The sequence below is a fragment of the Cydia splendana genome, chromosome 1 (assembly GCF_910591565.1).
Source record: "Cydia splendana chromosome 1, ilCydSple1.2, whole genome shotgun sequence".
Taxonomy (NCBI): domain Eukaryota; kingdom Metazoa; phylum Arthropoda; class Insecta; order Lepidoptera; family Tortricidae; genus Cydia; species Cydia splendana.
In genome coordinates, this window is record NC_085960.1 from 24,866,513 (window position 1) to 24,890,921 (window position 24,409).

The 24,409-nt window shown below is 37.2% G+C and overlaps 1 protein-coding gene across 1 annotated transcript; it reads left to right on the plus strand.

Moving 5' to 3' along the window:
- The first annotated feature begins 19,408 nt into the window (after nt 1-19,408).
- LOC134792222 (juvenile hormone esterase-like) lies at nt 19,409-22,882 on the plus strand. The gene is made up of 3 exons (XM_063763477.1): nt 19,409-19,634; nt 21,003-22,294; nt 22,679-22,882. The coding sequence occupies exons 1-3, from the start codon at nt 19,458-19,460 to the stop codon at nt 22,848-22,850; spliced, it is 1,641 nt and encodes a 546-aa protein (XP_063619547.1). The 5' UTR covers nt 19,409-19,457; the 3' UTR covers nt 22,851-22,882.
- Nucleotides 22,883-24,409: the final 1,527 nt, after the last annotated feature.

A 24,409-nucleotide genomic window follows, 5' to 3' on the forward strand; every position in this document is an offset into this window, starting at 1 on the left:
AGTTGTCAAAGGAAAATGTACGAGTAAGTATAATATCAATTTATGACCCCCAAATTTTTTAGGGTTCCGTACCCAAAGGGTAAAACGGGACCCTATTACTAAAACTCCGCTGTCCTTTAGGGTTCCGTACCCAAAGGGTAAAACGGGACCCTATTACTAAGACTCCGCTGTCTGTCCGTCCGTCCGTCCGTCCGTCCGTCCGTCTGTCACCAGGCTGTATCTCGTAATTCTGTGATAGCTAGACAGCTGAAATTTTCACAGATGATGTATTTCTGTTGCCGCTATAACAACAAATACTAAAAACAGAATAAAATAAAGATTTAAGTGGGGCTCCCATACAACAAACGTGATTTTTGACCGAAGTGAAGCAACGTCGGGCGGGGTCAGTACTTGGATGGGTGACCGTTTTTATAGATAATGGTACGGAACCCATCCCTTCGTGTGCGAGTCAGACTCGCACTTGGCCGGTTTTTTTTTATTTACCTAGCATTAGGGCGATTTGATTTAAAGTTGTCCTTTACACTTTTTTTTAAATTTGTGATTTTTTATGTTATTTCTACTCAGAATCACGAGCTCTTTCTAGCCTAATAGGAGAAAAAAAGTGTCCCAAGGTTTTTATTTCCATTCCGTTACCATTTTTCATAGACTTTGTATGGCGGTCGCGGAATGGAAAGATCGAAAATTGTATGGAAATTTTGGGACACTTTTTTTCTCCTATTAGGATCAAAAGAGCTCATGATTCTGAGTAGAAATAACATAAAAAATCCCAAATTTGAAAAAAAAGTGTAGGGGACAACTTTAAATAAAATCGCCCAGTAATGTACTGCAAACATTTAAGAGACATAATATGACATGACATGAACATTACGAGATACGAGCTTTTTAATAGTAACTGTGAACAAGCGTTGACAGTTACTTTAAAAAGCTCGTATCCCGTAACGTGTGTTGTACCTATTACATTGCGCCATTTACAAAATTATTTAGTATTGTTAAAATGTTCAATGTATTTCTAAACAATATTTATCTCAATATACTTCTTAGGTCCTATGCTAACCACCGTTTAAATATTCGCCCGTATTGAATGTACACACTGTGTATATCATTACTTCAGTATTTATACCTATGTTATATTTTCTTTGTTGTAGCCTCTTAATAGCCGCTGCGATCATGCGCTGGATGATGCGCCTGCAGATAATTATTGAAAAAAACTTCATGAAGGAGGTCCCGCCCCCGGGCCAGATCGTTTTTGAGCCTCCACCCTACTAAACCACTACTTGCAGTCATTATCATTATATTGTAAATTTGTAATTGTACGACTTCTAATATAATTAATGCATCGGTTCCTGGTCTAACTAGTGGTTTAGTCAATGTGGAAAAATGGACAACCCTTTCCTCGATAAAAGCCTTTCAATGAAGCGACCCTTTAAGATGGCTAAGTTGGATAACCCAGAAAAAGACTTTTCATATTTCATGCTCTAAAAGTGGGTCGTTGTTGTTCTAAAAGGTGCGCAGAAAGTGATACGTTTATGCTCTAGCGCAGAAAAGTGATGTACTCCTCTGCGTCCCCGTCCCACGAACAACTGGGTGGAAACAAAATGGAAAAATAGTGTCTTTATTTCCTCGCCTGGAACAATTGGTAATTGTTTAATTTTACTAATCCCACGTTGATCCTTTTTTATAAAAAATGATGTAAGTAAATTGTTAAAAACAAATTATTCTTGATTTCTTTCGTTGAATTCTACTTACTCGATTTCATAAGGCGGGAACCAAAAGGAATACTCCGAAAATATTTTTTTAAACCTTACACTTGCGTAAATGAGCAAAGGCAGAATCTTATACAGCCACCGTTGAACGTTTTTGTACGATATTAAATTGGTTTTTAAAGTTATTTAGCACTATATTCATGAAAACAAAATAAAATACAAGATAAAAAATTCTTATATTATTAATTAAATTGTTATTTAATATTTAAAATACTTTTATTTTGTTATTGTTATTACGTGGTGCGGCGCACCAAGGTCGCGATGCGGTCCGGTAGTCTGTTGCGGCTTTTAGAACAAAAAAGAATAAAATTAAAAAGTAAGAGGCAATCCTGCTGCATGAACAAATAATTTTAAAATTACTGCAGTTTGTTAAAAAGTGTGTGTTTTCGTAAATATTGCAATCTAAATGATTTTCGCTAGGGGTTATTAATCTTCAGACATGTAAAGTCTCCGATTGCAAGTAAGTCCTAAGGAAAAAAATCATGGCCGTAGCTCTATTAGGTCTTCGAGCAACACGGAAGGGAGGCGGCATTCGCACTATTTCCCCTCTGCCGAGGTACAAGATTAGCGCGTCAATCTAATCTAGCGCGGGTAATAAAACTAGTTGCACTTGGATTTTTCACTAGACCGAGTCCAGACGCGCGCGTGAACACTGCTGCACAAAAATGCCTGTTTGCTCGGTTTTTTGTTATAAAAAGAGGTCGGGGACATCAAATTTACAAAAAGAAAGTGTTACGTTTCACATGTAATATTTTTTTTACATATCATACGTTTAATTACATTCAAACACAATTATTATATTTTAGTCTCATGTAATTGTTGGATTTATCGATTTTGCTCGCTCAGTACAAATTGCGGATCGGTCGAGCGACAAATCCGACTTCTCATCTCTCAGAATACAATAACATACTTCAACGAAAATGTGTTAGTGTGCGTGTTGTGACACTTGTCACTCGTCCGTACACAAAAAGAGATCGAGGTTTGCAAGATTTGTCTTTGACGTGTGTCATTTTCTATGTATTTGTGTCGTCATTACAGATTGGATTTTGTATGTAAGTGTGTGAGAAGTGCGACTGTGTGCACCTTTCCCCCCGCGAAAAATGGCAGAAAGATTTGTACGGTGAGATATCGGTTGGGCCCCTCCCTTCCGATGTGTCGGAAGCCGGTGTTGCTCGAAGATTAGGTCTTCGAGATGTGTCGGAAGCCGGTGTTGCTCGAAGTATTAGGTACTTCAATTACTGATTTTGCGAAATTGCCTTGTCTTGTTTGGTTTCCTCGCATTCGATATGAAAAGTAGAGTGTTTAACTCGGGTGAAAGGCACCCATTTCTGTCGAGGTAGTAATAGTCCGAGACGGAAATGGTGCCTTTCAACCCTTGGTTAACAATCTACTATAAGTACCATTTCGAACTGCTAGCTCGTTCATTTGACTACCTATCCCTGACCAAAAAACTTACCAAACAATAAAACTGACGCTTTATAAGGGCTACCCTACAATTTTTGCACTTTTATAAAACTTTCCCTTATTATTTAGCCATCTTTTGTAAGTGGCCAGTATTGATTGATATTTATAGATATGAAACCTTTTACAATTTCTAATAAAATAGACACTGACAAATCCGTGTACATCATAAAATAATCATAAAGTAGACGATCGTTCGCTATCGGATGTATCGGATGCAGGATGCAAAAGTAATGTGTGCTTTATGTACAGTCAGCAACAGAAGTTGCTAAGCGGGCCAGGTGTTCATACACATACATGATGTCTATGATGGCACAAGATTTTTTGCATAGGCATAATAGCCACGTATTTGGGCAATCTGCGGAAATAATTCGTGTAGTTCTGAAAATTGGTACAGTCATACCTTGTCGTGTCCAGATAAACATATTAAAAGTCCTCGAGGGTAGGGGGTGTTCGACGTTTTCTTAAACCGTCTATTTTTTATCTCTTATTTAACTTTAACAGCCTGTAGCTCCTAAAGTATTGATCGCAGAGTAAAAATAAATATAACCAAATTTGTAGGAAATTTAATGTAAAAACTTTTGTCCGAAGTAATTATAATGCTATTCGTACAGACATTCGAGATATGAGCAAAAATATGAAAAAAGGTACCTTCAACCCTCTCCTACACCCTCAGCACACCCCCTACCCTCGAGGACTTTTAGTATGTTTATCTGGTCACCACAAGGTATGCCTGTACCAATTTTAAAAACTACACGAATTATTTCCGCAAAATTTTATAATTTGCTTAGGCTATAAGTACCTAGTTTTAAAGCCATTCGTATCTCTATTAACCCTTAAATGCATGATTTTTTCTTTTTGCCCGAAATTAATATATGTATCACATAATTGTTTGCCGATTCTAGGAAAAATAGTAAAAAAAATATAACTTCGATTTTCACTGCAAAATCAGTGTTAGAAGTTGAATTGGCTAAATAATATTTATGTAAATATGTAATTTTCAGTAATAGATATATGAAATGTTTTACTTCCATTAGAAAGGTACACTATTTGTGATATGCCTACTCAGAGTAATATACCTATAGCCCCCTTCAGACTATGCGCGTGAATCGCGGGCGAAGCCGCGAACGCGAGTGTGGAGTCGATTTTCGCAGACAGCGAAATCGACTCCACACTCGACTATGTGCGATTCACGCGCATAGTCTGGAGGGGGCTTATGATAAAGTTTTTAAATATAAAATAATTAGAAACCCCGAAAACACCGTTCAAAATCATATACTAAAAATTATCAACTTCTGGATTTTTCCAAGCTTTCCGACTTTTCGTCTTAAAACGAATGTAATTTTTATAAATTAAAAATATTGCGTAAATTTAACCCTTAAATCATCACCCTACTACTTGACGTTTGGTATTAAAGGTGCGTTCAAGAACGTAAGCCTTTTTTTTTAATCTGCGAGCTGTCTAATGCTTTGTATACATTTGGCAACACTATGCATTTAAGGGTTAACAACTTACTAACAGCTATGAACTTAACCAGTTATAACTTCCATATTTTATTAAATACAGTAAAATTGTACACACGGTATATACATAGTAACAGCTTATTCATTATTCAGGAGATGATTCTAAGGCAATATTTGCTTGGTTCGGATTGTCCTTTAGGGATTGATTTAAATGCTTAGTAATCCATAGCATGGCGTAACACATCGCGGTCGCCATCAAATATCTGCAATAGAATAGGCATGTGTAAGCATTGTGTAAGTAAGCACTTACCCGATTGAACAATGCTTATAAGATGTCACAGCGATAAGATATTGATCTGTCAGTGTCAAAAGTGACGTTTTGGGTTGAAATATAATGTTACTTTTGACACTGACAGATCAGTTTCGTATGGCTGTGACATAGTCTAATAAAACATGGTCTTCTCTTCGCAGAGTGACACAAGCCTATGTCACAATAACATTGCCACTTTATATAGCGCTGTCGCATGATGACGTAGGCTTGTGTCAGTCACGTGGTCGGAAGAGAGGACCAGGCGGAGTATATTTTTTTTACATATCATATGTATGTTACATCTCACATGTAATATTTTTTTTACATATCATATGTAAAGCCTGACAACAGTTTGTTTAACCCTGAGATAGTGTCGCTGCAAACAGCTTACGTATGGCAATAATGTGCGTACGTCATGTATAGTCGGGGTAGTGGGCATTGGCTTCATGTTGATACCCGTATAATGTCAAAAACATTGCTTACAGAAAATTCGGTTCATTCAATTTACCTATTCGTCAAAATCTGATACTATATATTCAATATTAATATATTCTTCGTTTTCTGACTCTGACGAAGTCTGATTTTCATCAGATGTTGTGTCGCTTTCTACCACCAACCTCGATTATAAAACGTTTAGTTTCCAATTCGATTATAGGATTTTTATCGTCGATCTACATAAACCTTAAATGAAATATTAAAGTTTAAACCAAACAACTAACCAGTTCAATAAAACCGCACTATAAAATGTCAATACCGGTCATGTCAACAACCAACTTCAAAACATTGTTTATTGGAATGCTATGTAATCCTTCGTATTTTTTAAGCTGTAAGTATTTGATTGCATTCACTACAATTTTTTCGCATCCTTGGTATTTTTTTTTTGGCATTTTTGTAATAAAACCGTTTATATTTGAATATATTCGTAGATATTTTCCGTTTGTTTACATCGGTGACATTCGATGACATCCAACGTTCGTTGTCAAAGAGTACCTAACCTACTTGTTGCCAGTAAAAGAAATTAGTACCATTGAAAATCCGCAAAATGGCGAGGGTCAAATAAACTGTTGTCAGGCTTTATGTTTAATTACATTTAAACACAATTATTAGATTTTAGTATCATGTAATTGTTGGATTTATCGATTTTGCTCGCCCAGTACAAATTGCGGATCGGTCGAGCGACAAATCCGACTTCTCATATCTCAGAATACAATAAAATACGGCTGCTATTTAACTGATCACCAGATTTAATAAAATTTAATACCAAAAAAATCTACTTTACCACCCTAAAATAATAAACGATCACCAAAATTATAACACCATTTTAATGTGAAATGATTACCAATTTTATTACATTTTACTATCCTATTAAAGGAAATGACACCAAACTAATCATTATTAACCCAAAAATTGTAAATGATTACCAAATTTCAAACCCCATTTTAATGTGAAATGATAACCAAATTTTTACATCTTGCTATCCTATTAAATAAATTGACACCAAAATAATCATTGTAAACCCAAAAATAGTAAATGACCACCAAAATTAGAAATCCATTTTAATGTAAAATTCTAACCAAATTTTTAAATCTTGCTATCCTATTAAAGCAAATGATTCCAAAATAATCATTGTAAACCCAAAAATAGTAAATGACCAAAATTGACACCAAAATTGTAACTACATTTTAATTAAAAATGTGCAATTATTTAATATGTCGTTATCCTATTAAATTAATTAATCCACTTCGTCATCTTTTTCTAACCTAACCTAACCCACTTTTCTAGTAGCATTTCGTTTCTGTATGGGTTGCAGTTCAAACCTAACCTAACCCACTTTTCTAGTAGCATCTCGTTTCTGTAAGGGGCGCAGTTCAAACCTAACCTAACCCACTTTTCTAGTAGCATTTCTTTTCTGTATGGGTCGCAGTTCAAACCTAACCTAACCCACTTTTCTAGTAGCATTTCGTTTCTGTAAGGGTCGCAGTTCAAACCTAACCTAAATCACTTTTCTAGTAGCATTTCGTTTCTGTATGGGTCGCAGTTCAAACCTAACCTAACCCACTTTTCTAGTAGCATTTCGTTTCTGTATGGGTCGCAGTTCAAACCTAACCTAACCCACTTTTCTAGTAGAATTTCGTTTCTGTATGGGTCGCAGTTCAAACCTAACCTAACCCACTTTTCTAGTAGCATTTCGTTTCTGTAAGGGTCGCAGTTTAAACCTGACCTAACCCACTTTTCTAGTAGCATTTCTTTTCTGTAAGGGTCGCAGTTCAAACCTAACCTAACCCACTTTTCTAGTAGTATTTCTTTTCTGTAAGGGTCGCAGTTCAAACCTAACCTAACCCACTTTTCTAGTAGCATTTCTTTTCTGTAAGGGTCGCAGTTCAAACCTAACCTAACCCACTATTCTAGTAGCATTTCAGTATGCTACTAGAAGAGTAGGTTAGGTTAGGTAGGTATGCGGTGCGGGGTACGGGGGGTTGAGCGGGAGGGGCTAGTAATTTTGGCATCATTTTACTTTATTTGGTAATATGTATACATTTTTTGGTAATCATAGTGGTTTATTTAGGTGAAAATATCGCATTTATTTGGTCTTCAAGATTTGGTGATCATTAATGATTTTTGGTGGTCATTCAATATATTTGGTATTCGAATACAATTTGAAGTACAGTCGTAATTAAAACGGTGGTACTTTTGTAATTTTAGGCCTAATTTTTTTGGTGTTCATTAATTTTTTTTGGTAAGCATGATTTTTTTATTTAGGGTACCAAAGTATTTTTTGGTGGTCATTATATTTGTAGCCATAAAATACTTCGACGAAAATGTGTTAGTGTGCGTGTTGTGACACTTGTGACTCATCCGTACACAAAAAGAGATCGAGGTTTGCAAGATTTGTCTTTGACGTCTGTCATTTTCTATGTATTTGTGTCATCATTACAGATTGGATTTTGTATGTAAGTGTGTGAGAAGTGCGACTGTGTGCACCTTTCCCCCCGCAAAAAATGGCAGAAAGATTTGTACGGTAAGATATCGCTTGGGCCCCTCCCTTCCGACGTGTCGGAAGCCGATGTTGCTCGAAGACTATAGATGATTAATTAAACTTAAGTTTTTGGGTAAAGTCCGAATATTAAATTTAAAATAATATGTGTTCGGAATTTAACCCGTAGGTACATGCCAAGGTCTACCGAACGCTACTATTCTAACAAAACCCAAGCAAATTAACGTTGTTTTATCACAGAGCTTCTATAGCCATAGAAGGTAGCCACCTCCGGTCTCCATCATCAGATCAGCTCGATGTTACCATAATATAAAAAATATTCAAACAAACAATACAAATACTGTACTGCCTCTCTTGTAATATTAAAATCTGGAATAAATATATTTAAATTTTTGAATTCGATTAAAAAACTCACCTATGGCGATTTTTTTTTTCTAAACCAATGCTCATGCATTCGCTCCCAGTTCCTGACATTGGTTTCAAGCAAGTTTGTCAGTAGAAAAGGCGCGAAATCCAAATTTTTCTATGGAACGATCGATATCCTTCATGCCTACATTTTTTTGATTTGCCGCTTTTTTCTACTGACAGAAATGGCTTGACAAAGTATAAGTTGGTCAAGCAGATCTTGTCAGTAGAAAAAGGCGGCAAATTTGAAAAATGTAGGCGCAACGGGATATCGTCTAATAGAAAATTTGAATTTCGCGCCTTTTTCTACTGACAAGATTTGCTTGACCATCTTTATAAATCGAATGGTTAATTTTTTTTTCCTACTCAAAATAGCAACAAGAAGTTTTCACAAAAAAAAATATTATCAAACATTTTTTCACCACACCAGCTCGGAAACGCTTACTTTGCTCTTCAAAAACTGATAGCGAAGTTGCATTTTATTCACATGGGAGGCAAAGTAATCAAATGCAAATTTTGAGTTGATTTCTTATGTTTGATGGTAGAATTGACTTTTAAATTATGATTTTGGATGATAAATATTTAATAACATTCATTTGGATTTGATTTGGTTTGATTTTGTTTGATATTTTACATTTAATATTTGCTTCGGTTTGGTGTGGTGAAAAATTTTGTGTTTCACTCGGGGACAAATTTTGTTTAACCCTCGTGCTTTGAAACCCTTGCTACGCTCAAGATTCTATTTTTCGAACCACTCGCTACGCTCGTGGTTCAATTTTGGAATCTTTCGCTTGCTCGGGTATCAATATTAGCACGAGCGGTTAAACAACAACTTTGCCCCCTTGTAAAACAAGTAACTATTGCGAGGCTGTGTGTGGTCCCTCGACGCTCTACGGTTACTGAGTGCCGGCGAGTCGAACGCTACAGAACCAGTATAAAATGTGTCATCGAGATGCGTAACAAAGGCGCGTTATCGGAGAGCGCTATTGGTTATTTGAGCGTTGGACTAGCCCGCGCTCAGGTGCCAATTAGTACTTGCTTTGCTGGATTTTTCCTTCTCAGCTTTCACGAGATTCTCATCATGAGGGATGTGTAACGAAGACGAGCACAGCTAAACATTACCCAGTAATGTACACAAATGAGCATTTAATAAGAAATTGACGTAATTCTAAGTAGGAAAAACAAAATTTCACAATAAATAAAAGTGGAATAGTTTTTTAAGAAATGAAAGAAACTAGCTTCAAATAAATACCTAATTATTTAAAATACAAGCGTACACTTACCCGCTCAACATTGCTATTCCTTTAACTATAAACCTGTCGAACGTTATTGTCAATAATTCGATGTAAAATGGTGGGAGGATACTGTTTCAGGTTGCTTTTGTAGTTTTCTAACAATAAAGATGAAATCACAACCTAATGAAATCAAATATTTACGACTCTAGTAAACACTGTGAAGGGTTCCGTTACGAAGTAGAATAACTCTCGTTGTAATTAATGCATGTTATTCTTAAATAGTTATTGATGTGGGCAAGGAGACATGTTGGGAATTGACTATTCGCTCGTACCTACCTAATAATACATATAAACCAACCTTTTACAGCGCATTATGCAAGGAAATAAAAAAGATGTACCTAATACCTACCTACTTACCATGATTACCAGCTTAAAAACAATAATCACAATACGCTGCATCTGTCTGTATGTTCCGATAAACTCGAAAACTACTGAACGGATTTTCATGCGGTTTTCACCTATCAATAGTGATTCTTGAAGAAGCTTTGGGTGTATAATTTGTTAAGGTTCTACCCGTGCGAAGCCGGGGCGGGTCGCTAGTAATAATAAAATAAAAATAAAAAAGCCTTTTATTTCTTGCAACACATCAAACATCAAACATCAACATTTATTCAGCAAATAGGCCACAAGGGCACTTTTACACGTCATCATTGAATTTACATACATGCAAAAATAATAACATCAACAATTTTATAAAATAAAACTAAGAATTCAATCTAACGTATTACAATTACTAAGAGATGTATATGGTCTCTTAATGTCGAATTACATAAAAAATACAGATACAAAATACAAAAAAAAAAACTATAATATTTAGAGGTGTAAATGTCTCTAGGTGTCAGAACTATAAGATTATATAGTTTATCAAGTTATCCTTAGAGATGTATAGGGTCTCCAAGAGTCAATATCCTGTATAATTAATACATTCATTAAGAGAAAAGAAACATACGAGAGCAGAATGAGGCGTCTCACTGTAATTAATTAATAAAAATAAAGTTACTAAGTATAATAGCTTGTGTTAGCTTAAACAGACCAGTCTCCACAAACAGCACCCGTTCACGAGTATGACGCGTATCTCAGCCATCGCCTCCCTCAACCTTCATTCGGGAAAGTGGCGACCCGATCAACGACGCCACCGTAAGCAAAGACTTTTAAGCGAGCATGACATGTTCAAGCTACCGGCCTATAATAATATTAAAATAGTAATAACATGTACGAGTAGCTGTAAGACACGGCATTTTGTGCTCGTATGTTACATAAAAAGACAGTATAGCTTCACATAATTACTAGCCTAAGTTGACTTAGAGATGTAAAGGTCTCTAAGTGTCAGAAACATTAAAAATATAGGTATGTACAATCAAAAATAAAATATATAAATAAATACTTAGAGATGTATAAGGTCTCCAAGTGTCCAAAACTAAAATTAAATTAAACAATTTAATCAAGCGAGAACATCATTGTCTCATGTGTCAATTCTACTGGACACTAGCATATTTAATTCACAATGTAAAAAAAAAAACAATATTTATTTAGCTCTTATTATACTAATGAAATCAAGCTACCTGCTTAAAGGCATCTCTATCGTTTATAAAATCATTTACAGTGTAGTACGCCTTACTTAACAAGGAGCGCTTAATGTGCGACTTAAATTTGTGAAGTGGTAAATTCACTACATCAGTGGGGACTTTGTTATAAAAACGTGTACAGTTCCCGACGAAAGACGTACTAACCTTACGGAGGCGGTGGGCGGGCACGGCAAGCTTATGTTTGTTTCTAGTGTTATAGACCGACACATAATACATTTTTTACTTAAATACTAATTTTATATTAAGATTAACAATTTTAGTTCAATTATTGTGTACCTAATCTATATATTATATACCTAATTTATGTATTGGTACAGTCAGTTACAGAGAAAAGGGGTACCTACCTTTTCCCTGCATAGAAATGTGTATGTTAGTATTGCTGACTGTAACTACTAACACTAACCCTGGCTTCAAAGTCTGAATTCACTATCGTTGGTATTCTGAATGTTTCTTTTAGTACCTACCTATAATCTATGGATGCAAAACCGTGTATGTTTACGAATTACCTTTTTCTGATTTTTAAGAAACCCTAAAATGCGTAATGGCACGGAGAACAATTAACAATCAGTTACGCGTGGTTAAGTAACAAAGCTTTCCACATTATGGGTAGATAGGTATAGTAGTAGCGTCGCTCGTATAAACAACGACTGTGTTTCAATGATAAATATTTTTCATCACACTTGCTCAAAAAAGATCTTATTTCATATTTGTGAAAAAAAAGCTATAATTCCCTAGGGAATTATAGCTTTCTTTTTTATTTAATTATGTCACTATTTCAGACGAACCAAGTAGGTATTTGTTTAAAGTCAAGGTATAAGGGAGTTTTACTTTTAAAATACTGACGTTTATACTTTAATACTTTTGTTTATGTTCAAAAATATTTATTTGATTAATTTAGTAGCCGTTTAAAATATTTTCACCACACCAGCTCGGAAAGGCTTATTTTTCGCTTCAAAAACTGCTATCAGTTTTTGAAGTGCAAACACAGAATAAATAATAGTACCTACTAGGTACAGAAGACTCACTCTCTAACAAAACGCGTCTGTTACGATCGACAGATATGGTCGCTAGGTGGCGACAGCGCCACGCGCGGCTTATGGCTAGCCACCAAAATTGGTGTGGAACGGATGTACTTTTAGCTACTTGTTGCTTGTTGCAAAGCGATGAAATCGCGGAGTGAGCCACGCCTGGTGCAAAGTTGCATTTTATTCACATGTGAGGCAAAGTAACAAAAGCAAATTTTGAGTTCTTATGTTTGCTGGTAGAATTGACTTTTAATTGATGATTTTGGATGATAAATATTTAATCAAATTCATTTGGATTTGATTTTGTTTGATGTTTTACATTTAATATTTGCTTCGGGTTGGTGTGGTGAAAAAAATTGTGTTTCACTCGGGGGCAAATTTTGTTTAACCCTCGTGCTTTGAAACCCTCGCAACGCTCAAGATTCCATTTTTCGAACCACTCGCTACGCTCGTGGTTCAATTTTGGAATCTTTCGCTTGCTCTGGTATCAATATTAGCACGAGCGGTTTAACAACAACTTTGCCCCCTTGTAAAACAAATAACTATTGTAGTATTATATTCTTTGATTTTTACACAATTTTCATTCGTGGCTGAATGCCGAAAGTCTGTGCCTTCAAAGCCTAACCTGTCAAGAAATAACAACATGGCGGACGTTTGTTTGAAATAAAAACACTTAAAATTTAGTTTTTCTTCGCTAGTGTGACGAAAAACATTGTGTGGAATTCCGGGGGTAAGAATATTGTAAGCTCGAGTATTTAATCCCTCCAGCTCTCATTTACCCCCCACGTTGTACAATGTACTATATTTTATTTAGGGCCACTTGCACCATTCTCTAACCCCGGGTTAACCAGTTAAACCTGAAGTTACCATTGTTACCAGTAGGTACAATTTGACACTGTGTTAACGGTTTAACCGTTTAACCCCGGGTCAGTGGGATATATATGTTTTATAAATGTACAGAAAAGAGTAAAAATAAGCTTGCCGAAACTTCTTAAATGAGTTTATTAATTATAAGCTTTTTATTAACTTGCAATGTTTGTCAAATCTTGCAAGTTGATTTTCCCCAACTTTGTGGGTATGTAGATCTGCTGACAATGCAATAATAAACTACCGTTAACAAAATAAAATTGATTGTTTTTTGATTATTTTGGAACTAAAAATATATATATTTCTCGATTACCGATGGTCTCAAAGGCGGTGGGCGCGTGGGGGTAGTACGATAATGTATTACTTCACAGCTAAACCAGTATGCTACCATTGCTACCAGTGCATGAAATAAACATTAGGACTCGTTAACCATACTAGCGCCTACTATACTTCAGTACTAAATGTTTAAAAGAACTAATTGCTATTTTTAACTCAAGGGAGCGATATGAAAGTAAAAAGAAACCGTTTAAATCTTTATTCAAGTCAAACTAGGCCGGCTCCAACCCTACATATCTGACCTGAGAAGATTTAGCCCTATATGGGACCGGCAACAAACTCAGAGGGACAAATCTTTTCAAAACAAGTTAAAACAACACATAACACATCATTTCTTTATTTCACAAAAGTAAGCTTCTAATGAAACATAAGAAATCAAAATAACACTCGAAATAAAACACTTAGCTAAATGGTTAAAGAACGCGGGATTCTATAAGCTATCAGAATAATCCTTCAGGTATAAACCTTCAGGAACGTAGCGAGTTAGGCACGAGGTTGGCTAACGAGTACGTCCGATCTCTAGCGCGGTCCGATCAAGAAGAACTACCAGCAGCGGAGCCTCTCCGCTCCCGCCTCAGTCAAGTTGGCAAACCTGCTCGACCAGTCTACCAACATACCGACAAAAACGCCAACTCGTGCCTACGCTCACTCGAGAGAAACCTCTCGACGTTCCAAAGCCTTCTACCTGTCATCTCAGTTCAACAACACGCCAATAGATGGCGTTACTCTCTACACAACTTTATTTATTTTGTTACAACCAAATAATACGTAGCTCAACATTAATGTCCGACATATTATATATTATTAATGCCCATCAAAGTGAGCAACACATGTCTAGAATACGTGAATAAATATATATATTTAGGCCAACAAGTATCCTTTGATAAATGCAGACGCCAAGAAGAGCTAAACCGACGTATAAACATAACGTGGAACAAATACTGGAGCAACAAAGATATATTAAAATCAAACTTACCAATGAAACTCAAGAAAAAAGCCTTCCATGTCTTACCTACGGCTGCCAAACATGGATTTTTGACAATGACACAAAAAATAAAATACAAGTATGCCAAAGGGCAATGGAACGGAGTACACTCAACCTAAAACTAAAAGATAGGATAAGAAATGCAGAAATAAGACGAAAGACAAACGTGATAGATGCTTTAGCTCATTGTAAAAAGCTCAAATGGAAGTGGGCTGGCCATATAATACGAATGAACAGTACAAAATGGACTAGGAAAATAACAACCTGGGCAGGACCTATCAATAACAGAGGTCAAGGGAGACCAAAACAACGATGGAGCGACGAGATTTACAAAGTAGCAGGCAAAGACTGGACGAAAAAGGCAAACGACCGAGAGGCATGGAAAAATTTGGAGGAGGCCTTTACTCGTTAAGAGGTCCTTAAAACAAAAATAAATAAATTAATTAAATATATATGTAATCACATGAACTTATTCATAATAATAATTTAATGAAAAAAAATGAAATGAATTATGTATTTTAGTGTGACATGTTTATTCATATTACTTAATATTATTATACAAACTATGATTATGGAATGATGCATGTATGTAAAATTAAGGAAATAAAGAGGCTTTTTTTTTTTTTTTTTTTTTTTTTATATATAATATGTCGGACCCTGACACCAGAAAGACGTATTGCAGCGTTATAGTTCATTATTTTAGACGCCTGTATAAAATCGATTAGCAATGTTGAGCTACGTATTATTTGGTTGTAACAAAATAAATAAAGTTGTGTAGAGAGTAACGCCATCTATTGGCGTGTTGTTGAACTGAGATGACAGGTAGAAGGCTTTGGAACGTCGTTTGGATATATATATGTCGCAGTCGGATCGTATAATCCGCCGTATTACATTACGGCTAGCCGTTTTCAAAAACAGGGGCGTTTTGAAATGCGGCGGTTTAACGATTAGCCGGATTGAATGCGGCTGAATGAGAATCCGCCGGAATGTATTCGGCGCCATACGTTCTTCAACACGGCTAGCCGTAATGTAATACAGCGAGTCATTAGCCGCCGCTTTGACAGTTTTTAGTTCCCATTTTTAACACCCGTGGCGCTGCCTGACAAACGCTGGGGCGTCCATCAAATCTGGAGTTCGTCGGACTGTTTCTTTTCAAAAACATTTCTTTCGCAACTTAAATAGACGGAGCCCCGCTTCGCGGCGCTCCTATTTCTGAGCGGTTTGCCCTTCGGGCATCTGAAGCTACCTAACGAACCTAACCTACCTACCTATTGATTTAGTGAGACGTCCGTGAAAACATTACACTTTGGGGAAAAAAGCGTAGGTAGGTAAGTAGGTTAGGTTCGTTAGGTAGCTTCAGATGCCCAAAGGGCAAACCGCCCAGAAATAGGAGCCCCGCTTGCGGGGCTCCGTCTATTTAAGTTGTGAAGGAAATGTTTTGGAAAAGAAACACATGTAGTGCGGTGGGACCATGGTAAAAATAAATTAAATTGCAAACATTGTCAAACTCCGGTTACGTAGGCGACCGAAAGAACTGGTCACTCTACAATCTAAAATAGTAGTACGATGCGGCTAAACGTTGGCCGCCTTATTGAAGAACGTATCGCAATGACAATCCGGCTAATCGTCGAACCGCCCCATTTCAAAACGCCCCTGTTTTTGATAACGGCTAGCCGTAATGTAATACGGCGGATTATACGATCTGACTACGACATATATATATATTAAAAGTAGAGTGTTTAACTCAGGTGAAAGGTACCTACCGTTTCAGTCTCGGACTATAGGCGCTCTTTTGCATACGAGCTCCAACGCCAAACTACCTACATCGAAAGTAGTAATTCGAGTAGTACCTATTACGTACCTAGTTTAAAATTCAATGTAAAACCATTTCAGTTTTAGTAATAATCCAGTATTACTATGGAATAATATTAACATCAATAAATTGCTCCGATAATTAGCTTAAGATACCTAATATATAAGTAACCATTCATAAACATAAACGAGTGGCGATAAATTAAAACCCGACCGAAGGGAGTCGCACGTGTATCGTACTATAACAGTACAGAAACGCAGAAACATACTAGGTAACAACGGGTTGATGACCGGCCACACGATGCGTCGTATTGAGGTTGCACACGGCGAAATACGTAGGTAGTAGAGGTGTCACGTTGTCTCGAAACGTACAGGTGTCCAAGATGGGATAGGTGCGGGCTAGTGAATCCAACAGAGTCACTAGACTGATCGTCGACCTGGAGCAGTGCGAGCGGGGTAGATATGTTGTTTGTGTTCCGAATGCGGGCTCGGCTGGGTTGCCGAGGCTGATCGTCGATCCGGGGTTGCGATGCGGGCTCAGCGACAGTGCTGAGACTAACCGTTGATCTGGAAGCTGTCCTTTGAGTTCGGAATGACGGGACCTGACAGTCTCTTATGTCATCCCACCGCTGCCACGAATTTGTTATAGGGCAGCCTCCGTTGGAGTTTCGAAGAAAACTCTTGAATACAACCCAAACAGTTTATTAAACCCAAAATACACTGCACAAACTTACACACTAAAAGATTTAGGATATTACTAGATCTATGTTAAAGAGTAAATTACGAGTGACAATGTTTTTACTGTTATTCGAATTTTTATACAGTAATATTGCTGTCAATGCTTCACCTACATTTTAGTTTTACCTGGTAAGCAAAATAATTATGAATGTATATAACAGTACGTTTTACAGTACATATGGCCCTTTAAACTTTTGACATACGCACAGAAAGTTCTGTTTCCCGCACTAGTGCGGGAAAATAGGACCATTTGTACTGTAAAGTTATTTGAACTGATTTGAACTGAAAAGTAGTTAATAGATACCTACCTACTTAGCTATATGACAACTTGTTGGATTGCATTGTTTCCATCATTCCAATGCGCATTTATTTATGTACTCGTACGTATCTACTTGATGATAATCACAAACCTACAATCAATAGTTTTTTTCCCATGACAGGCATCTATGAGCCGATGATTTAGAGTTGCGTGGAAGGCATATAGTGTCGCCATCTCCGCCTGTATTAGTACATCCGTGGCTTATCTCAGTGATCGTTAGGCCAAGCGCGCACCACGATTTTCATTTTTTCGACACGATTTTAGAATCGCGCTGTAATATATCGCAGGAAATTCACTGCGCGCACTGCGATGAAAAAGTCGACGATTCGTTCATTCTCTACATGGATTTCGTACCAGTCGTTTGTCATGAAACGTGTCTTTAATATGCGATCGCTGTATGACTTTGAGCATTTATAACACAAAGGTGATCCCCGTCTATTTCCATAATTAAATGGTCAACATCTAGCGTCTCATTTTCTCATTCCGACATGTTGACGCTCGAAGAGCGAAATGCCGACTGAGGTCCGGGTGCGATTTTATTATCGCAGTGCGCGCGGGGCCATACAACTCCGTATGCTGCTATTCACTTTGCGACAATCGCGTCGCGAGTAGTCGCGGAAAAATGTGACAAATCACAATTTTAAAATCGCTGCGATTTTTTTGTCATATGCGTGCACTGCCATATAAACACATACGTTACATTTCTGCGACTAAATTATCGCGCGACAAAAAGTACTGGTGCGCGCTTGGCCTTAGTAAGGACCTAAAAGTACAAAAAAATGTGTTATTTGGCATGGGAACTACGAGTAAGTTATATCAATCACGTTGCCGGCGTGAAGTGTAAAATAAAAAGGCGTAAAAAAATTATACTTAGGTACAGTCAACAACACTCCCAGCTGTACATCGGTGGACCTTATTACAAAAGGCATAAAGACCACCGATGTACAGCTGGGAGTGTTGTTGACTGTACGTAAAGTCAGGATAACTTTATCACGCAGACAATAGGGTCGCCCAAAAGAATAGGGGATTATAAAACCGTTTCTCGAAGAAGTGAATATTTGTATATTAATTTCAATAAGCGAGTTATAGGTATAACTTATTAACATATAGTAAAGCGTCTAACGAAAGAAAATTCTTTTAGAAATCGATTTTCGCTCATGTCGTCTCGGATATGGGTGAATATGGTATCGATGCATTCAGTGTAATGCCCTAAACACAAATATATGAGATGACAAGCGCGAAAGTGGTGGGGGTAGTTGCTGTGACGTCATAAAGTCGGCAGTACAAACTTTATTTTTATTTTCTTTTAAACACATGGTAATGTGGGGTACCAAATGAAAGGGCTTTGTGAGTAGATAACAAATAAACATACTGTACCATTTTCAATACTTCGTCTAATTATTAGAAAACGATCAAAAATTTCACAATCCACAGTTGACTTCGAACTGCTCTAAATTGAAAATGGCTGAATAGATTGAAAATTGCCAAAGTACATACCTAATGATTGTGAATATCCTCTATATCATGATAAAAAAAATATTAACCAGATATATCAACAAATAAGAAACGTACATCAAGTTGAAAATTTTCGGTTACATTAAACTAGGTACATGACTGCATACATCGATACCATATTCACCCATATCCGAGACGACATGAACGAGAACTAACCTAAAGCCTGTGTTAACGCTCTACTAATACTGTCTAAGAACCACCACTAGGAAACAGCCTTTCAAATAAAAAAAACTCAATCCAAATCGGTTCTCCTGTTTAAGAGCTAAAGTACCTAGCAGACACCTAAACACAGGGAACACACTTTTTACGTCGGGGGTTAAAAACTAGTTATTAGTCGGGGGTTAGTTACTGGGGGCATTAAAGCCTGTTGTAACCACTACGCTAAAAAATCGCAATATTCGCAATAAATAACTCGTCTCTTAGCTGTAGGTACAAAGTAACTGCCTAGATACAACAATGGAATCGATTATTGGCACGAACAGAATCCTATAAGAAAGAATGTCGCGTGTCATTAAAGTTAGTCAATGTGGTCACAACACAACAAGCTAGCACAATCATCGAAAAGTTTAATCTCAACTTGCCATGACCCGACTCCTAGTGATATGTGTAGTGCAAGTGTTCGTGCTCCAAATACATGGTGCTGCGGAAAATACACCAGTGCTACAAATACCTCAGGGGAAACTGATGGGGTTGGAGATGAAAAAGGGTTATTGGCAATATTTGGGAATACCGTATGGCACGGTGGATGACAGGTTCCAGGTAATGGAATGAAAGGAAGGCCCAATAAAACCAGTGCGTAAAAGTCCATTTTATTTACCCTCCAGAGGATGCCAACGCTGATGACGTCTTTACTTGGATGCGCTTACGTTAGAATACATTTTATTTCGGGGTCGTGATCCCCAATATCAAATGTATGTCGATGGTCATAAGGTTTTCCATGGGACCGATATGAAAATCGAGAAAAAAAATACTCCTGCGGGCGCAGCACGGTTCCATTTTTATCGACTATCACTATGCGCGTCCCTTTCGCACTTACATACTTGTTAGAACGTGACAGGCATGGTGACAAGCGATAAAAACGCGACCGTGCTACGCCGCCTGGGCCCAGACCATAGAAGGTAGGATCCTATAGAAGTGGTAGAGTTTGTGCGGAAAGAGAAGAGTCGTAGAATGTATGGGGCCCAATACATTCCACGACTCTTCTCTTTCCGAACAGACTATATACGCGTGCCTCCGTGAGGGACAAAACATACACAATGCGTCACTATGATTGGTCGAATTTATTTGTTGCCCACCATAATCCATACTAAATTAACGGTGGGAAACAAAAAGTAAGTGAGTATATAACGTTTTAGAGCACGTCACGTGACCGCGCTTCTCCATACAAGTAATACAAACGTACCTATAGTCTTCATTTTTCCTCTCTGGATACCTAGTAGAGTCAGTCCATGAAAAGTCTGCAGCGGATTTGATAGCCCACGCAGTGCACGTGTTATTTTAAACGTCAAACTTCTATGAAATTATGACGCATAAATGACACTTGCACTGCGTGGGCTATCAAATCCGCTGCAGACTTTTGTTGGTCCGACTCTAACATTAAGAGCCCATCAACGTGCACACTAGCGCCACTGCTAAATAATCGTGATTATTTATTTTTAACGAAATATATTTCAAAAAAGTAACCGCTACGTACCTACTGTATTTTGTATTTAAGACCTTATGAATAAGTACTTACATCAAACTAGTTTTTATGTTGCTGGATTCGTCAATCTATGCGTCCAAAGTTAAAACGGCCGTTTTTGTTTTGAGTTAATTTTTACTTCACCACCACCAATTTTTAATTCATAATTTTGTAACTACATATTTTACAAATAAGTAAACAAAGTTATAAATTTTACCACTAGTCAAATGAAGGAAACAAGGGCATTAATAGAAAATTTTAAAACAGTTTACAAAATGTATGCTATTCTATTACTTTTGGTTTTTGAGTCAAACGCATTCCCGAACTAATAAAAATAATCGTTGTGTGGTAAAGTGGTTAAAATAAATGTACTTACGAGAATAGTAGGTACTCGTATTATATTTATGATTTGTTTTTATTTACCTATTTCTATGGTTTTATTATAGGAGGCAGGCCCTCCACCGCGCTGGCTGGGCGTATTCAACGCGTCCGACACCACCGTCGTTTGCGCTCAATACCACGACCGTCTACAGCTGCCCGTGGGTGTTGAAGACTGCCTGATCCTGAACGTGTACACCCCCGGCCAAGTCAGCTACAAGCGCCTTTACCCTGTCATGGTGTTTATTCACGGCGGCGGCTACAAGACGGGCAGCAGTAGCGCCTATCTCTACAACCCTCAACCGCTCGTGAAAAAAGGAGTTATCGTCGTCACTGTCAACTACCGTCTAGGCCCCTTCGGTTTTCTGTGCCTCAGAATAAAGGGTGCGCCAGGAAACGCAGGTTTGAAAGATCAAGTGGCTGCACTTAAGTGGGTCAAGGATAATATTAAGAATTTTGGCGGCAACCCAGACTTAGTGACTATTTTCGGTGAGAGTGCAGGGTCAGCATCAGTCAGCTATTTGATATTATCGCCCGCAGCTAAAGGTCTGTTTCGAAGAGCTATAATGCAAAGCGCCTCAGCTCTATCGCCTTTCGCTCTGCCAAATGACCCAATAGATCGTGCATCATTAGTTGCTGCCAAGATGGGCTACAACACGAAAAACCCGTTTGATCTATTAAGGATTTTCACAAATTCCACGAAAAACGATATTTTAATTGCAAGTGCATCAGTCACCTCCTCAAATCTACTATCAAAATATGTCTTTAGACCGTGTGTTGAAAAGCAGGGGGTCAATAACAAACCATTCCTGGCCATGAATCCTCAAGACATACTTGAATCGGGGAAGTACAATAAAGTATCTATGATCATTGGCTATAACAATAAGGAAGGCATTCGATACGTGACACAATTAAACAAGAAAGTGTATCAAAGTTTAAATGCTAACTTTGCTGCTATTTTGCCTGACAACATGTATTTTTCTAGTATAAAAGAGAGAAAAGATACTGCAAACAAAATCAAGACATTTTACTTCGGAAATTATACTATTAATAATAGTTCAGTGAATAATTTAATAGATCTAATATCTGATGTGATGTTCCATTACCCATCAGTGGCTATAACCGAGTACTTCCTGAATCATAATCATTTACCTATCTACAATTATTACTTCAAGTACGATTCTTACAGAAACTTGGCGAAGATCTTGTTGGGCCTGAAGGATCTGAAGGGGGCGGCCCATGGTGACGAGCTGTTCTATTTGTTCAATCCAGCCATTTATTGGCCTTTGCCTTTAAAAGGAAGTGACGCAAAGACAGTTGAGAGAATGACTAGTATGTGGACTAATTTTGCGAAGTTCGGGTAAGCAACTTACATTTGCGGAACTTCTATAAGTATGTAGAACTCGATTCACTCCAGCTTGCCTAAACTTTTACTAAGTTTAAAGAGAAAAACCGGAAAACCTAATTTGGTCCTACCTACGGTTCTTGAGTTACAGTCCGCTGACACTGTACTTATACTTACTACAACAATTTCGAGCAGTATCAGCGGCGCCTTCATTTGTGACATCCCACAGGTAAAGGTACCTTATGGCGGTTGGCGCTTACGCTCTATTATTAACGCCGCTCCAATAATATTGCGGTGCTATGCGACGTAAGCGCCAGCCATAAGGTACCTACCATTTCCCATTTGTTCGTCTGCTGTTTATTAAAAGTACCAATACTGACCGTAAACATTATTTTTCAGAAACCCGACTTCATTAAAATCTTCGGCACTGGACATAGATTGGCAAGCTAGTGACGATACAAATCTGAGATATATCATAATAGACAAGAACCTTACTATGGACTCTTTGCCGAATCCAGACCGCATTGATTTCTGGAGGAAAATCTACAACGAGACAGATTTAAGTACCTAATTAGGCTAGGTTGTAGGTATACTTAAAAAATAAAAAATGTTATTCAATAAAATGCTGATTTCGGTTTCCTTGACAATTTCAACAATTAAACCTAAATAACCGAACACAGTGGGTTCAGGTGTTAACCGTTAATTTGTAGGAGATTATTGTCAAAATGTGTTACATAAAGTTATGAAATATGTTTTGGAATGAACAACGTCAACAACAGCTACGCTACAGAGATACCTAGTTGACAGCCCTTACATAGAAATTTGTTTGCAGGGGGAATCAACTGATTGTACAGTCAGCAAAACATGTTACAATAACTTACAAAAGATTGTGGGTAGCTATTATAATCTTCCATGTTTACGAACGTTCATGTTAAGCTACAGTCACTGGCCGATAAGAGGTCAATTTTAACCCTTATATACCTACCGCTATTATTGATAGTAGTCACGTAGTCATGTAATTTTATATGGGTGCACAAATCATCTCAAAAATATGTCCCATAGCTCTTATGTCAGCGAATTAAGGACTACTTGACTGTACCACACTTGACTTGCCCTTGCCTAATGAAAAACTCTCAATAATCCAAAATCTCTCTCTCAAAATCTCTTAATAATCTCAATAATACTCGGAAATCTTGGAATTCGTTCAATACATAACATGTTTGTGTCAAGGTTAGTTTGAAATTACGAAATTATATGTGAGAGAAGTGAGAAGCTTCTTTAGAGAGAAGCGTCCTTAACATAAAGTTATCAAACAGAGTTAGAAACACAGAGATAAGAAGAAAAAATTTATAGATGCGGCAATACATATATTGAAACAAAAATACAATTGAGCAGGGCACATAGCCAGGATGAAAAACCACAGATGGACAAAAATAGCAACAAATTGGAATCCAAAAATTGGTAAAAGAAAAAAGGGCAAACCAAAAACAAGATGGGAAAAAGACCTAATAGAAACAATAGGAAAAGACTGGAAAGAAATGGCAATAATGGAAAAAAATGTTGGACAAATACTTAAATATACAGGCTGATTCATGAGACGTGAGCAGGACTAATCCTGCACACTCAGTAACTGATAATTGATCGATCACCGTCGTATTTAGGTGAAACAACCACACTTTTTCCTATTTTTTAACTTTTTGGTGAGGGCAAATTTAATTCTCTACAATCATGGTCACCCTACAAGACATAATTAATAAACATAAAACCTCTTTAACCGTAATGACAGCATTTTGATTACGAAGAAAATAAACTGTCAAACTTGAGTGAGATACGAGTTTTCAAAAGTAACCAGATCGATGATGACAGTGATGACATTCAATTTGACACAGAATATCGGTACCTAGTGTAAATAACATTATTTGCGGTATTTGACACATTATGACTGACGTATATAGAGATGTAACTAACGCAAATCGATTGTCACAGCAAGCGATTACGATTGGATGGCACGTAGACGGAGGTATCGAATTGTGACGTATAATGAATTTTTATTTGAGATTTAAATAAAGCTAGAATTATATGGTTTTCCCGCAAGCTACCGGTCGTATTAAATACACCGACCGAGTAGGT